Genomic DNA, 16,501 nt, shown 5'->3' with positions numbered 1-16,501 from the left:
GATTGAGTCTTGGTTTCATTCTTTAAAGAGGAAAGCCATTTCATATATATATATATATATATATTTTTTTTTTTGCGCCCGGCGGGCCTCTCACTGTTGTGGCCTCTCCCGTTGCGGAGCGCAGGCTCCGGACACGCATGCTCAGCGGCCATGGCTCACGGGCCCAGCTGCTCCGCGGCATGTGGGATCTTCCCGGACCGGGGCACGAACCCGTGTCCCCTGCATCGGCAGGCGGACTCTCAACCACTGCGCCACCAGGGAAGCCCGCCATTTCATATTTCTAAATACTTATTACAGGCAATTTTCCAACAACATATTAAAAATTGCTCTGGTAGGGACTTCCCTGGTGGCGCTGTTGTTAAGAATCCGCCTGCCAATGCAGGGGACACGGGTTCGAGCCCTGGTCCAGGAAGATCCCACATGCCGCGAGGCAACTAAGCCTGTGTGCCACAGCTACTGAGTCTGCGCTCTAGAGCCCGTGAGCCACAACTACTGAGCCCATGTGCCACAACTACTGTAGCCCGCGCGCCTAGAGCCCGTGCTCCACAACAAGAGAAGCCACTGCAATGAGAAGCCTGTGCACCGCAAGGAAGAGTAGCCCCCGCTTGCCGAAACTAGAGAAAGCCCGCGTGCAGCAGCGAAGACCCAACGCAACCAAAAATAAATAAAATAAATAAATTTATTAAAAAATAAAAATTGCTCTGGTAGAGACAACTGACCAAACATATATAGAAAAGGTTGAAAAGAGGGATTGAAAACCTTCTTCAAAAAAACACATTATCAAATGTTCCTTCATCCTCCTCATTCCCAGTGTAGTCACATGTCACCCCTCTGGCACCTACGGTGGCAGTACTGTTTTCCCAAAGACATTGTCTTTTACAGTAGAAATACCCATTTAATATATACTGTTTGTTTGTAGAATACTTACTATTTGCAAGGCACTGGCGATTACCTTTAAATCCAAATATATTTTTTCATAGTATTTTTTTTAATATTTATTTATTTATTTGGCTGCGCTAGGTTTTAGATGCGGCATGTGGGATCTTTAGTTGCAGCATGCAGGCTCTTTTACTTACGGCATGCGGGCTCTTAGTTGAGGCATGCGGGATCTAGTTCCCTGACCAGGGATCAAACCCGGTCCCCCTGCACTGGGAGTGTGGAGTGTTAACCACTAGACCACCAGGGAAGTCCCAGTAATTTTATATATTTATGTAGCCCTACTTGAAATCTGAGGCTTTTCTCACAAAGCTTTTAAATTGTGAGTCGGGAGGCCCTGAACAGTCCGCTAAGTCTTGTTCATAAAATTGACGAGTTAACAAAATTACGGTAACTTAAAAAATACCGTAAGATGTTATGGAAAAACCCGAACGAACTTTTTGGCCAACCCAATAATTAATACTTTTGACTTCTACATTCTAACAAGAAGGGGTCTAAGTTTAGACAATGTTATCGTCAAAGTCAATCACAAAATTAAGAAATGAAAATAATGCAATCTGTAGTACTAATACCAAACTGATAGGATTAGGGCTGGATGAACGTTTATCTTGTGCGTCTTCAGGGTTTGAGCTCAAAGATGTTACAGTCTTCTGCGTGATGTGGAAACTGGTCTGTATTGTAGGGGTTTTTTCTACTCTTGCTTGCATGTGTGCTCCAAATGGAAGGATGGTTAAGAAATGAAAATCTCCTGACCCTAAATATGTGTTCTTCCACGGGAGTGAGGAGATGGCCTAACAAGGTCTTTATCTGGGTGCTGTGTCTATTTGTATTCAAGCTTATTAATCATGTTGTCCAAACATTCTATATCATTACTGGATTTTTTTTGTTCCTTTGTTCTAGCTGTTACTGAATTGGAAATGTGAAACTCTCCCTCTATAATTATGGATTAGTCTATTTCTCCTTGTAATTCTGTTAAATTTGCTTTCATATTTAAAGTCATGTTTTTGGTGCATACACAAATCTAGAATCATTTTATCTTCCAAGTGAATTGAATATTTTTAATATTATGAAGTGACCTTCTATTTGTAACAAAGATTTTTGCCTTAAGGTTTATTTTTTCTGTTCTTAACATTGCTACCATGGCTTTCTTTTGGTTAGCACTTGTATAACTTTACTTTCCCCTTTTACTTTCAATCTGTGTGTGTGTGTGTGTGTGTGTGTGTGTGTGTGTACTTGTATATATGATATAACTTTCTCCACCCCTTCACTTTCAACCTTTGTATATCTTTAGTTTTAGATGCATGTCCATTTAGACTAGAGTCCATGGATAAATGCAATGGCTATTAGCTTTGCCTTCCTAATGAGAAAAATGTTTGCCAAAATCAACATTACTATTTCAGTAAAACATTTATTTTCTACAAACTACCTTTGCCAAGTACTAACATAAGCAAATGCTGGAAGAAAAGTAAATGGAAACAGAAATTTGGATCCTTATCCAAACCAAATTAATTATGAGGTAGTAAATAAAGAATCAAAGATTCTAACTTCTGTTCCCCATAATTCCTCACAAGAGATTGCTATTTCCTAGGAGCATGCCTTGAAGAAAGCCCCTTGTCAGGGGGCAGGTTGGGGCCACCATGCTCCTCTTGAAGCACACGGACAAGGACCAATAACAGCACTGGAGACCAACGATGCAGACCGCAATCTGGCCCAGTTAAGGAGATATCTGCTCTTTTCCCCCCAGCCCTTACTCCTCCTAACACAACAAGGAACTAGCACTCAGAAGAAATAGGGGATGAATGTAAATAGCAAAACACCAATTCCCTCCCACTTCCTCAGTCACCAGAGCTAGGGACAGATCTAGAGGGTAACGAGGAGGAGGGCATTGAATCGAGTTTGACATTGAAGTTTAAAGTGTACTTAATACCAAATACCAGAACGAAATCTTAAATACCAAAATGAAAGGAAGTGGCTGAAAAGTTGTGGGATCTGGCCAACACGTCCTTAATGAGAAGGGGGATTTCACCATTGCACAGTTCAGGTGCACTTACTGGTGGCAGTGGCGGGGGTACCATTTCATGTTTTTTATCATGAAACTTCACCCTGAGCCTGGGAGCCAGCTTTCTCTTTTGAGGTGATTTATCCTATCTGTTCATTGTTGAACAGGCTGGGGGCATTCTTACTGCCTCATTTCCAAGTGTTCAGAAGAATAATACTTCACTATAGTCCCCAAATTTAGACACAGTACATAAACTAACAGTGTAAGTATTCTACCAATGATAGAGGGATCAGGAAAGACTTCACTTAGGGGATGGCCTTTGAGCTAAGTCTTGGTTAGTTGACTGGCTGGGACAGATCTTAAGATCTGGAAACTGTTGGGGTGGTTTGGCCCTACACTGGAACATCCTAGACCCTGATAGTCTGAGGAAGGCCTGACGGGTACTAGATGACCCCAAGGCTCCCGGGATCCAGTATGGCTTCCTCAGCCTCTACAGCCACGTAACCACTAACTTCTGTGATGTCATAAATAACTTTGACTTCCCTAGTCACCTCATATGCTCATGTAAGCCTCTGCTCAACAAATTCAAAATGATATAATCACACAAAATAAATCACATTCCTAACACAATTTACATTTGGCCATGTTGCTAACATGACCTTTTTCCTCCTGATTCCCACATGAATAATTGTGCCTTTTGGAGTACTGTTTTGGTTTTTCTTTTCCTCTTTCCTTACTCTTACTATATTGCCTTTTATACTGCAGGCTTAGAGGTGATGAATGCATCAAAAAATTGGAGGAGGAAAGGTTGCTGCACAGGCAAAGCTGCCTTCCCAGGAAGCAGAAGCTGGCTCCATAAGGAGTATGTCCCATAACCTTCTCTGATAAGATCAGAGAAAAGGAGAACAAAAACTCAGACCGACATCAAAGTCCTTGGTTGAAGTTTACTGCAGGTCTTCCTTCCACTTGCACTTAAAGGCAAAGAATTTATTTCCACTGTATTCTACTGTCTAGAATAGGAGAGTAAGTTTTAAAAAAAAAAGTTAAAAAGGAACAGGTGCTTAAGAAAATCATTTTAAATTTATCTGGGGAAGAAAGAGGTCCTAATGAAATCTCTTTTCTTAAAATGTACTGACTCCAGCTAAGCTTCAACTAAACAGTGCTGCCTAGTATAATTCATAACATGATTTTCTCTCAGAGCCTTTGTACTTGCTGTTTCCCCTGCCTGCCAAGGTCTTCCCGTAGGCATCCACGTAGCTCATCCCTTTACTTGCTTCAGGTCTCTGCTCAAAAGCCTGGTCAGAAAGACTTTCCTGGACACTCCATCAACAGAGCCACCCCTACCAAGGCCCACCCACTAGAGCACTCCCTATGCTCTTTATTTTTCCCTTATTTCTCGCCACAGCAATTTTCATCACCTGAGAGCTTTTTTCAAGTATTGGTCTTTCTTCTCTCAGTAGTACATAACCTCCACAAGGGATGTCCATTTTATTACACTGGGAACAGTCCCTGGCAATTAGTAGGCATTGAATAAATATTTGTTGAATTAATGAAAGAATGAATAAATACAATTTTCAAAGGTTTTTTTGAATTCCTGTTTTTATTATGCACTAATTTTTCTCTGTAGGATTACTTGAAATATGATCATGTAGATATTTGGACTAAAAATCTTGAGATTTAAGTCCCAGCTCTGCCATTAATTTCTTGTGTAACTTGTTTAGATCATTTCTTGGAGTTTCACCTTGTGTGTCTGACACTATGGCTTGCAATCATGACTCTAAAATCCAACAGAAAAATAGATTCCATATACAAAAATTCTCTATGCATGTCACCTTTAGTAACATATGTGTTACATAAAACAAGGTACAATTATAAAGGGTAATTGATTTTCAAGAAAGTGTGATCTAATACCTGCTCTATTTCTTTTTCTGGAAGGTCCAATCTTCTAAATCACTGACCTCAAAGAACATGTTATTTTTTGGAAACTAACAAAATTTAAGCAGAGGCTATTAACCTCATGTTTAAGCTATTGCTTTGCCCTTTATTTTACTTTTGCATTATCTCCATTTCTACAGTATTACAAATCTCATGACACATAATGCCTCGTGCAGGCACCAAACATTTAAAGACTTTTATTTTTAGCTCTACTTGGAAAAGTATTCTAAATAAATTATCCACTAAGCTACAGACCAGGGGGAAATCAAGGTGGGATGTACAGGAATAATGGCTAAATTTGTTACGGAATGATCATATTTAATTAGATGAGACAATACATGTAAAATGATTTGCATAGTGTCCCCGAAGATGTTCTTGATACGTTAGCTAACGATTATTATACTTAAAGAATCTCTGCGCTAATAATAATCTTGCAAGCTCACCCAAGAAAATCTAGGACTCTTCCATCAAATATTTAAAAAGTCTCTTTTTCCGAATCCAATAAAGATCATTAGTCACACAACCGTGCAAAACGCAACTCGGTGCGGATACAACTAAAGATCAACAAAGCAAAAGTCTTAACCAGTCTGCTCTAGTGTCTGCTCGAAGAAGGGACAGACATGGCAAACAACCGATGTGCAGAACCGTAGGGACAAATAGCTGCCCTGCCTCCACCCCTAAAATTTCCCGCCAGCCCCCTGCTCTCTACCTTCCCGCCCCTCGGGATGCCCTTTGACGCCCACTCCTCTGCTGCTAGTCCGCCACATCCTCCGGGCTTTTCCTTTCCTTCAGCCGAAATCCCGCGTAGCTGACCAGTCTGAGATCTCGCGAGGTTGAGCCCGTTGCCCTGGTAACGAGTGCTGCGCTACGTGATGAAGGGCGTGGCTGCGGCTACTAAACGGCCGCGGCAGCGTTCCTTCCAGTCGCTGGGCTGTCGGTATCACTGGCAGAACGGCTGCTCCCGGCGCACGGAAGGGACTACTGGCCTGACCGTGGGACTCGAGGCGAGGGTGAGGAGGCCGAGGCGGGACAGTGAAGTGCCGAGAAGGAAAGTCCCTGCGCGAAACGAGCGCGCCCAGAAAAGGCGCCCCTCCCTCCACTGCCGTGTCGCCGAGTGTGGGAGGAAAACTTCGCCACCAGGAATTGTGTCTTCATCGTCCTTCCCGCCAAGAAGGGAAGTCATCGTTGCTGCCCCGAGACTGCCGCGGCGCCGCTGGGCGAGGCCGCGCCTGCTGTGGCCTCTCTCGCTTCTGACGTGGAAGGTACGCACGGAGCGCTTATTGGATCCATCTGTGTGTGTGCCTCTCCTGAAGCTCAGGTTTTACTCCGCAGCAGGTCAGCACGTTGGTGCGCCTCATACGCTCATGTAAGGAAACAGAATCAAGATTTATGCCAGTCCAGTTTTCCAAATTCGGAGTTGTGATCCCCAGACGGAAACTTCAGTCTCTTACTACTGAAGGTGTCACCCGTAAGACAGACTTCTCTGTGGCATTCGTAAAGTTATTCGCTGTGGAGCTTGGGCTGTATTGTTTGTGGTCCACGCTCGAAAACCCACTTTTTGTAGAGAGGAGCATAAACTAGTAGATTCGAAATTAGTAAATTCCTTTGGTCTCTCAAAAATAGTAGACTCTTGACAAGGAATTTCTGTTATTTCATTGTCTTAATTACCACTTAAGAGGTCTTAATTACCACTTAATTACCACTTAAGAATTACCACTTCTGATAACTATTGCAGTAAGTTAACTATTCCAGTAAGACTAATGTGATCGAATATTAGAACAGTCTACAGAATATTAACCAAAATATAGAGAAAAAAACCTACTGTCATTTGAACTTTTGGTCAAATGAAAATTAAGCCGAAAAAAAAAATTAACTGTATTGCTACAACTCACTACCTGAATAAGTAACTGTAATTTTTCTCTGATGCATGAGCTTTTCAGTGCCTCAGAATCATTCTGAACTCGCTATCGCTGTGTCTAGACTTGTCTATGATAAGTCTAGGATTTGGTTATGTACCCTGGAAATTCCTTTTTCAACTGAATTATTTACGTGATTTGTCTTATTCTGACTTGTCTCTATCTTATAAAAATGGAGAATTTCTTCAAATCTTTGAAATTAAAGGTTTAATTAGCTGTGTCTTAATTTACTTTTTAGAGAAGCCTGTTGTCACTGTTAATTAAATAAAATTGAATATATTTGGGGGTACACATTTAATGTGTACTTAAAAAGAAAACTGTCAAATAAGTTCCTTACAAATTGTTTTACAGCCCACCTACATAATAAAAGAAATTTTTAGCCAAATATTGGAGGAGATGTCAGAAGATTCAGAAAAGTAAGACTATTCAGACAGAACAATCAGTGAAGATGAATCAGTATGTTTTTCTCAACTTAATCCTACTTAGAAATAAAACTTGTTATAAAATATAAATTCCCAGTAAAAATACTATAAATTCAGTTGGCTGTAAAAATCCGTTGGATATTTAAATCACTTTTCACTGAAGTTGGGAAATAAATTGATTGAAAGCAAAGCTATTAATGTGTGCAGTATGCCCTATCTAGAGAGAGAATCTATATTGATTTGGGGGGTTTTTTGAGAAAATATTTTGGCTGAGATTCTTCTGAGTTTTATTAAAATGTGTGTAATAAGTAATTATTAGGGTTTTATTTTTATAATTCATGTCCACTTATTTTCTTATATGTACTAATTCTATGTTACATTATAATGTGTATCATAATAGTGAAACCTATTTCTAAACCTACTGTGTGTCACCATCATAGATTTCATGTGGCACTGTTGTAACAAAGGAAAGTACATGGAGGAAGAAGGGGGTAGTGGAGAAACAAAATGCAGTAGTTACAAATATTTTGTCTGGTCCCAGCACATATTTCTAAGAAATTTCCTTCACATTTTAGTAATGTATAAATTATCTATGTAAGTTAAGGTCCCAAAATAAACTCCCCAAATGATGTATAACCCTTTAAGTCAATGGCTTTCTCCCCTCCCCGCATAAATTTATTTATTTATTTATTTTTGGCTGCATTCCTTGCTGCGCGCACGCGGGCTTTCTCTAGTTGCGGCGAGCGCGGGCTACTCTTCGTTGCGGTGCGCGGGCTTCTCATTGCGGTGGCTTCTCTTTGCCGGGGGGGCACAGGCTCTAGGTGCGAGGGCTTCAGTAGTTGTGGCACTCGGGCTGAGTAGTTGTGGCTCGCGGGCTCTGGAGTGCAGGCTCAGTAGTTGTGGCGCACAGGCTTATTTGCTCCGCGGCATGTGGGATCTTCCCGGACCAGGGCTCAAACCCATGTCCCCTGCATTGGCAGGCGAATTCTTCACCACTGGGTCACTAGGGAAGTCCCGGCAATGGCTTTCTGTGTTTCTTTTTTCTTCTTTTTTTGGTTAATTTTAGTCGTAATTTAACCTGTTTTGCCAGGTTTACCAAGAATCTTTAAACTGTTCCTTCTCTATAATCATTAATATGACGTTACCTTGTGGAAGAAGAGAAATGAAAGATGAAAACATTGTTTCAGGATATTTGAAGTGTTGGGTGCTTTGAGATCAATAGCCAGTAATAACCTTGAATTTTTTCATTTATTAAAGATTAAAGACACACTCAATTCTAAGTACTAAGGTAGATGTAAAAAATTTCTGGATTGGGAAACCGCTGGTTTTTAAAAGATAAATAATTTAAAACTCTCTTGTTTTAGGATGAGGATAACTTTATGAAGTTTGTAAATGAAGACATCCATCAGTGTGCACTTTTAACAGGTTTGACATTATTCATATATTCCCCCTTCTCTTTCTGATAATACCTTAAGTGGATGAAAAATGAGAGAGCGCTAGAAAAAAAAAGTCAGTGAATAATATAGGGACTTATTATTCTGTTATTGGTAAGGAGATATGTATTTACTTTTATAATAGTATTTTGGACTTCAAACTTTTTTTTTAATTGAAGTATAGGTGATTTACACTATTCTGTTAGTTTTGGGTATACAGAAAAGTGACTCAGTTGTGTATATATATTTTTCAGATTATTTCCCATTATAGGTTATTTCAAGGTAACGTAATTCCCTGTTCTATTCAGTAAATCCTTGTTCTTATCTATTTTATATGTAGTAGATTGTTAATCCTGTACTCCTAATTTATCCCTCCCCCTTCCTTTCCCCTCTGATAACCGTTTGTTTTCTGTTTCTGTGAGTCTGTTTCTGTTTTGTATATAGATTCATTTGTATTATTTTTTAGATTCTATATATAAGTGATATAATATTTGTCTTCCTCTGTCTAACTTATTTCACTAAGTATAATACTCTCGAGGTCCATCTATGTTGTTGCAAATGGCAATATTTCATTCTTTTTTATGGCTGAGTAATATTCCATTTTACACACACACACACACACACACACACACACACACACACACACACACACACACACACACACACACACACACACACACACACCACATCTTCTTAAGCCAGTCATCTGTTGATAGGCACATGGGTTGCTTCCATGTCTTGGCTATTGTAAATACTGCTGCTATGAACACTGGGGTCTTTGTTTTTTTTTTTTTTTTTTTTTTTTTTTGTGGTACACGGGCCTCTCACTGTTATGACCTCCCCCATTGTGGAGCACAGGCTCCGGACACGCAGGCTCAGCGGCCATGGCTCACGGGCCTAGCCGCTCTGCGGCATGTGGGATCTTCCCGGACCGGGGCACGAGCCCGTGTCCCCTGCATCGGCAGGCGGACTCTCAACCACTGCGCCACCAGGGAAGCCCTGGGGTGTATTTATCTTTTTAAATTAGAGTTTTAGTTATTTCTGGATATATACCCAGGAATGGGATTGCTGGATCATATGGTAGCTCTACTTTTAGCTTTTTAAGGAACCTCCGTATTGTTTTCCATAGTGGCTGCACCAATTTACGTTCCCACCAACAGTGTAGGAGGGTTCCCTTCTCTCCACACCCTCTCCAGCTTTATTATTTGTAGACTTTTTGATGATAGTCATTCTGACCTGTTTGAGTGATACCTCATTGTGCTTTTGATTTACATTTCTCTAATAATTAGTGATGTTGAACATCTTTTTGTGGGCCTGTTGTTCATCTGTATGTCTTCTCTGGAAAAATATCTAAATAAGTCTTCTGCTCATTTTTTGACTGGGTTGTTATTTGTTTGTTGGTTGGTTTTTAAATTTTATTGGCGTATAGTTGATTCACAATGTTGTTTTAGTTTCAGGTGTACAGCAAAGTGATTCAGTTATACATATACATATATTCATTCTTTTTCAGATTCTTTCCTCATATAGGTTATCACAGAATACTGAGTAGAGTTCCCTGTGCTATACTGTAGGTCCTTTCTGGTTATCTATCTTATATATAGTGGTGTCTGTATGTAATCCCAAGCTCCTGATTTATTCCTCCCTGCCCGACGTTTCCCCTTTGGTAACCATAAGTTTGTTTTTGAAATCTATTAAGTCGGTTTCTGTTTTGTAAATAAGTTCATGTGTATCATTTTTTTAAATTAGATTCCACATATGAGTGATTTCATGTGATATTTGTCTTTCTCTGTCTGACTTATTAGTATGATAAGCTCTAGGTTCATCCATGTTGCTGCAGATGGCATTATTTCACTATTTTTATGGCTGAGTAATATTCCATTGTATATATGTGCCACATCTTCTTTATCCATTCCTCTGTCAGTGGACAGTTAGGTTGCTTCCATGTCTTGGCTGTTGTAAATAGTGCTGAACATTGGGGTGCATGTAGCTTTTCAGTTATGGTTTTCTCTGGATATGTGCCCAGAAGTGGGATTGCTGGATCATTGTAGTTCTATTTTTAGTTTTCTAAGGAACCTTCATACTATTCTCCATAGTGGCTGTACCAGTTTACATCCCCACCAACAGTGCAAGAGGGTTCCCTTTTCTCCACACCCTCTCCAGCATTTATTGTTTGTAGACTTGTTGATGATGGCCATTCTGACTGGTGTATGGTGATACCTCATTGTAGTTTTGAATTGCATTTCTCTGATAATTAGTGATGTTGAGCATCTTTTCATGTGCCTGTTGGCCATCTGTATGTCTCCTTTGGAGGCATGTCTATTTAGATCTTCTGCCCATTTTTTGATTGGGTTTTTTGTTTTTTTGTTTTTGTTTGTATAATTTGAGATTAATCCCTTGTTGGTCACTTCGTTTGCAAATGTTTTCTCCCATTCTGTGGGTCTGTTCGTTTTGGTTATGTTTTCCTTTGCTGTGCAGAAACTTTTAAGTTTAAATACATCCCATTTGTTTATTTTTGCTTTATTTTCATTACTCTAAGAGGTGGATCAAAGAACATAATTGTTGCAATTTATGTCAAAGATTGTTCTCCCTGTGTTTTCCTCTAGGAAGTTTTTAGCATCTGGCCTTACATTTAGGTCTTTGATCCATTTTGACTTTATGTATCTATATGGTGTTAGAGAATGTTCTAATTTCATTCTTTTGCATGTAGCTGTCCAGTTTTCCCAGCACCACTTATTGAAGAGACTGTCTTTTCTACATTGTATATTCTTGCCTCCTTTGTCATAGATTAATTGACCATAGGTGTGTGGGTTTATTTCTGGGCTTTCTATCCTGTTCCATTGATCTATGTGTTTATTTTTGTGCCAGTACCACACTGTTTTGTAGTATAGTCTGAAGTCAGGGAGCCTGATTCTTCCAGCTCTGTTTTTCTTTCTCAGGATTGATTTGGCTATTCAGGGTCTTTTGTGTTTCCATACAAATTTAAAATTTTTTGTTCTAGTCCTGTGAAAAATGCCATTGGTAATTTGATAAGGATTGCACTGAATCTGTAGATTGCCTTGGGTAGTATAGTCATTTTGACAGTATTGATTCTTCCGATCCAGGAACATGGTATATCTTTCCATCTGTTTGTATCATCTTCGATTTCTTGCATCAGTGTCTTATAGTTTTCAGAGTACAAGTCTTTTGTCTCCTTAGTAGGTTATATTTTTTGATGCAATGGTGAATGGGATTGTTTCCTTAATTTCTCTTTCTGATCTTTTGTTGTTAGCATATAGGAATGCAAGAGATTTCTGTGTATTAATTTTGTATCCTGCAACTTTACCTAATTCATTGATGAGCTCTAGTACTTTTCTGGTAGCATCTGTAGGATTTTCTGTGTATAATATCATGTCATCTGCAAACAGTGGTAATTTTACTTCTTCTTTTCCAATTTCGATTCCTTTTATTTCTTTCTCTTCTCTCATTGCTGTAGCTAGGACTTCCAAAACTATGTTGAATGAAAGTGGTGACAGTGGGTGTCCTTGTCTTGTTCCTGATATTAGAAGGAATGCTTTTAGCTTTTCACCATTGAAAATGATGTTAGCTGTGGGTTTGTCATATATGGCCTTTATTATGTTGAGGTAAGTTCCCTCTATGCCCACTTCTGGAGAGTTTTTATCATAAATGGGTGTTGAATTTTGTCAAATGCTTTTTCTGCATCTATTGAGATGATTATATGGTTTTTATTCTTCAGTTTGTTAATGTGGTATATCACACTGATTGATTTGCAGTTGTTGAAGAATCCTTGCATCCCTGGGATAAATCATGGTGTATGATCCTTTTAATGTAGAATATGCTTGGGAGTGTTCCTTCCTCTGCAATTTTTTGGAAGAGTTTGAGAAGGATGGGTGTTAGCTCTTCTCTAAATGTTTGATAGAATTTGCCTCTGAAGCCATCTGGTCCTGGACTTTTGTTTGTTGGAAGGTTTTCAATCACTGTTTCAATTTCAGTACTTCTGATTGGTCTGTTCATATTTTCTGTTTCTTCCTGGTTCAGTCTTGGAAGGTTGTACCCTTCTAAGAATTTGTCCATTTCTTCTAGGTTGTCCATTTTATTGGCATATAGTTGTTTGTAGTAGTCTCTTATGTTCCTTTGTGTTTCTGTGGTGTCCATTGTAACTTCTCCTTTTTCATTTCTAATTTTATTGATTTGAACCCTCTCCCTTTTTTTCTTGATGAGTCTGGCTAAAGATCTATCAATTTTGTTTATCTTTTCAAAGATCCAGCTTTCAGTTTCATTGATCTTTTCTATTGTTTTCTTTGTCTCTATTTCATTATTTCTCCTCTGATCTTTATGATTTCTTTCCTTCTACTAACATTGAGTTTTGTTTGTTCTTCTTTCTCTAGTTGCTTTAGGTGTAAGATTTAGGTTGTTTGAGATTTTTATTGTTTTCTGAGGTAAGATTTTATTGCTATAAACTTCCCTCTTAGAACTGCTTTTGCTGCATCCCATAGGTTTTGGATCATCGTGTTTTCACTGTCATTTGTCTCTAGGTATTTTTTGATTTCCTTTTTGATTTCTTCTGTGATCCATTGTTCTTTTAGTAACATATTGTTTAGCCTCCATGTGTTTGTGTTTTTTTACTGTTTTTTTTCCTGTAACTGATTTCTAATCTCATAACATTGTGGTTGGAAAGGATGCTTGATATGATTTCAGTTTTCTTAAATTTACTGAGGCTTGATTTGTGGCCCAACATGTGATCTGTCCTGGAGAATGTTCCAGGTGCACTTAAGAAGGAAGTCTATTCTGCTGCTTTTGGATGGAATGTTCTGTAAATATCAATTAAGTCCATCTGGTGAATGTGTCATTTAAGGCCTGTGTTTCCTTAGTGATTTTCTGTCTAGATGATCCAAGCATTTCTGTGCCTATTTAAATGATCATGTGGTTTTTGCTTTCCTCTTGGTAATGTGGTGTATCACATTGATTGATTTCCGTATGATGAACTATCCTTGCAAACCTGGAATGAATCCAACTTGACCATAGTGTATGATCCTTTTTATGTATTTGGCTTACTAATATTTTGTTAAGGATTTTTTGCATCTGTTTTTATCACAGATATTGGCCTGTAATTTTCTTTCTTTGTAGTCCCTTTTTGGTTTTGTTATCAGGGCGATGGTAGCTTAATAGAATAAGTTTGGAAGTGTTCCCTCGTCTTCAGTTTTTTGGAATAGTTTGAGAAAGATCAGTGTAAGTTCTTCTTTGTACGTTCTGTAGAATTCCCCAGTGAAGCCATCTGGTCCTGGACTTTTGTTTGCAGGAGGTTTTTTTATTGCTGATTCTATTTCACTTGTAGTGATTGGTCTGCACAAGTTATCTGTTTCTTCTTGACTCAGTTTTGGCAGGCTGTGTGTTTCTAGAAACTATTTGTTGGCATATAATTCCTCATAGTATTCTCTTAACAGTTTTTTGTATTTCTGCAATATTGGCTGTTATTTCTCCTCTTTCATTTCCTATTTTGTTTATTTGGGTCCTCTCTCTTTTCTTCTTGGCAGGCCTGGCTAGAGGTGTGTTGATTTTGTTTATCTTTTCAAAAAAAACCAGCTCTTGGGTTTTTTATCCTTTCTATTGTTTTTTGGATCTCTAATTTATTTATTTCCTCTTTTAACTTTATTATTTCCTTCCTTTTGCTGACATTGGTTTTTTTCTTCTTCTTTTTTTAGGTGGTAGGTTAGGTTGTTTTTTTGAGTTTTTTTTTTTTTCCTTCTTGAGGAAAGCCTCTATCACTATGATCTTCTGTCTTAGAACTGCTTTTGCTGTGTCCCATAGATTTTGGAAGTTTGTGTTTTCATTTTCCTTTGTGCTCAGGTATTTTCCAATTTCTTCTTTGATTTCATCACTTACCCATTGGTTTTTTCAGTAGCATGTTGCTTAGTCTCCATGTGTTCATTCTTCTCCCATTTTTCTTTCTGTGGTTGATTTCTAGTATCATACCATTGTGGTCAGAAAAGATATTGAGATAATTTCTATCCTCTTAAATTTGTTGAGACTTGTTTTGTAACCTAATATGTGGTCTATCCTAGAGAACGTTCCATGTGCACTTGAAAAGAATGCGTATTAAGGGGCGGGGGGCTTGATGTAGTGTCCTGTATGTATCAAGTCCAGCTGGTTGTGTCATTTGGGATCTCCGTTGCCTTACTGATTTTCTGCCTGGAAGATCTGTTCATTGATGTCAGTGGGGTGTTAAAGTTTCCTACTATTATTGTATTCCTGTCAAATCTCTCTCTTTATGTCTGTTAGTATTTGTTTTATATATTTAGGTGTTCCTATATTGGGGGCATATATGTTAATGAGTATAATATCCTCTTCTTGTATTGCTCCCTTTATCATTATATACTGTCCTTCTTTGTCTTTCTTTATGGCCTTTGTTTAAAGTCTATTTTGTCTGATATGAGTACTGCTATTCCTACTTTCTTATGGTTTCCATTTGCATGAAATATCCTTTTCCATCGCCTCACTTTCAATCTGTGTGTGTCTTTTGCCCTAAAGTGAGTCTCCTGTAGGCAGCATACTGTTGGTGTTTGTTTTTTAATCCAGTCTGTCACTCTTTCTTTTGATTTGAGTATTTAGTCCACTGACATTTAAAGTAATTATTGATAGGTATGTACTTATTGCCATCTTATTTATTTTTCTTCTATTTTATTTTATTATTTAGTTATTTATTTTAACATCTTTATTGGGGTATAACTGCTTTACAATGGTGTGTTAGTTTCTGCTTTATAACAAAGTGAATCAGCTATACATATACATATATCCCCATATCTCCTCTCTCTTGTGTCTCCCTCCCACCCTCCCTATCCCACCCCACTAGGTGGTCACAAAGCACCAGGCTGATCTCCCTGTGCTATGCGGCTGCTTCCCACTAGCTATCTGTTTTACATTTGGTAGTGTATATATGTCCATGCCACTCTCTCACTTCGTCCCAGCTTACCCTTCCCACTCCCCATGTCCTCAAGCCCATTCTCTACCATCTGCGTCTTTATTCCTGTCCTGCACCTAAGGTTCTTCAGAACCCTTTTTTTTTTTTAGATTCCATATATATGTGTTAGCATACAGTATTTGTTTTCCTCTTTCAGACTTACTTCACTCTGTATGACAGATTCTAGGTCCATCCACCTCACTGCAAATAACTCAACTTTGTTTCTTTTTATGGCTGAGTAATATTCCATTGTATATATGTGCCATATCTTCTTTATCCATTCATCTGTCAATGGACACTTAGGTTGCATCCATGTCCTGGCTGTTGTAAATAGAGCTGCACTTAATTTCCATTTTAAACCTTGTTTTCTAGTTGTTTTTGTAGTTCTTTCTTGTTCATTTCTTCTTTTTGTTTTCCCTTTTGTGGTTTAATCGTTTTCTTTTGTATTCTTGAGTTCCTTTCTTTTTGGTTTCTGTGAATCTATTGTATCTTTTTGATGTGTGGTTACCCTGGTTTTCAAGTATGTTAACCCATAACTATATCTACTTGCTTTAAACTGATAGTCATACAAGTTTAAACACATTCTAAAAGATATTCATTTTTGTACTCCCCTCCCCTACATTTTGTGATTTTGATGTCCTATTTTACATCCTCATGCATATCCTTTTACCATTAATAGTAGATATAATCACTTTTACAATTTTTTTGGATTTTTAAAAATTTATGTACTGACTTATTAAAGTGATCTTCAATCCTTTTATATATTTGCCTTTCCAATAGATACTTGCTTCTTTTCTATTTAGAGAAGACCTTTCAATATTTCTTTTAGGTTAGGTTTAATATTGCTGTATTCTTTCAGTTTTTGCTTGTCTGAGAAATTCTTTATCTCTTCTCCTATTCTAAAT

General features: G+C 38.4%; 2 protein-coding genes across 3 annotated transcripts in view; one reads left to right on the top strand and one right to left on the bottom strand.

The window, feature by feature from the left end:
• Nucleotides 1-4,553: 4,553 nt before the first annotated feature.
• CYREN (cell cycle regulator of NHEJ) overlaps nt 4,554-16,501 on the bottom strand; it is a 136,239-nt gene continuing 124,291 nt past the window's right edge. For both annotated transcript variants that reach the window (XM_060305285.1, XM_060305287.1), the window contains exon 7: nt 4,554-8,353. Coding sequence is in view for 1 of the 2 variants with exons in the window: in XM_060305287.1 (XP_060161270.1) it covers nt 8,339-8,353 (15 nt within the window). In the remaining variant the exon portion in view is untranslated. The remainder of the gene's footprint in view (nt 8,354-16,501) is intronic.
• AGBL3 (AGBL carboxypeptidase 3) overlaps nt 7,183-16,501 on the top strand; it is a 90,384-nt gene continuing 81,065 nt past the window's right edge. The window contains 2 exon segments of the mRNA XM_030853903.2: nt 7,183-7,242; nt 8,573-8,633. Coding sequence (XP_030709763.1) covers nt 7,183-7,242; nt 8,573-8,633 — 121 coding nt within the window.

The sequence above is a fragment of the Globicephala melas genome, chromosome 9 (genome assembly GCF_963455315.2).
Source record: "Globicephala melas chromosome 9, mGloMel1.2, whole genome shotgun sequence".
In the NCBI taxonomy this organism is placed as follows: Eukaryota; Metazoa; Chordata; class Mammalia; order Artiodactyla; family Delphinidae; genus Globicephala; species Globicephala melas.
This window is presented reverse-complemented; position numbering and strand designations above follow the sequence as displayed.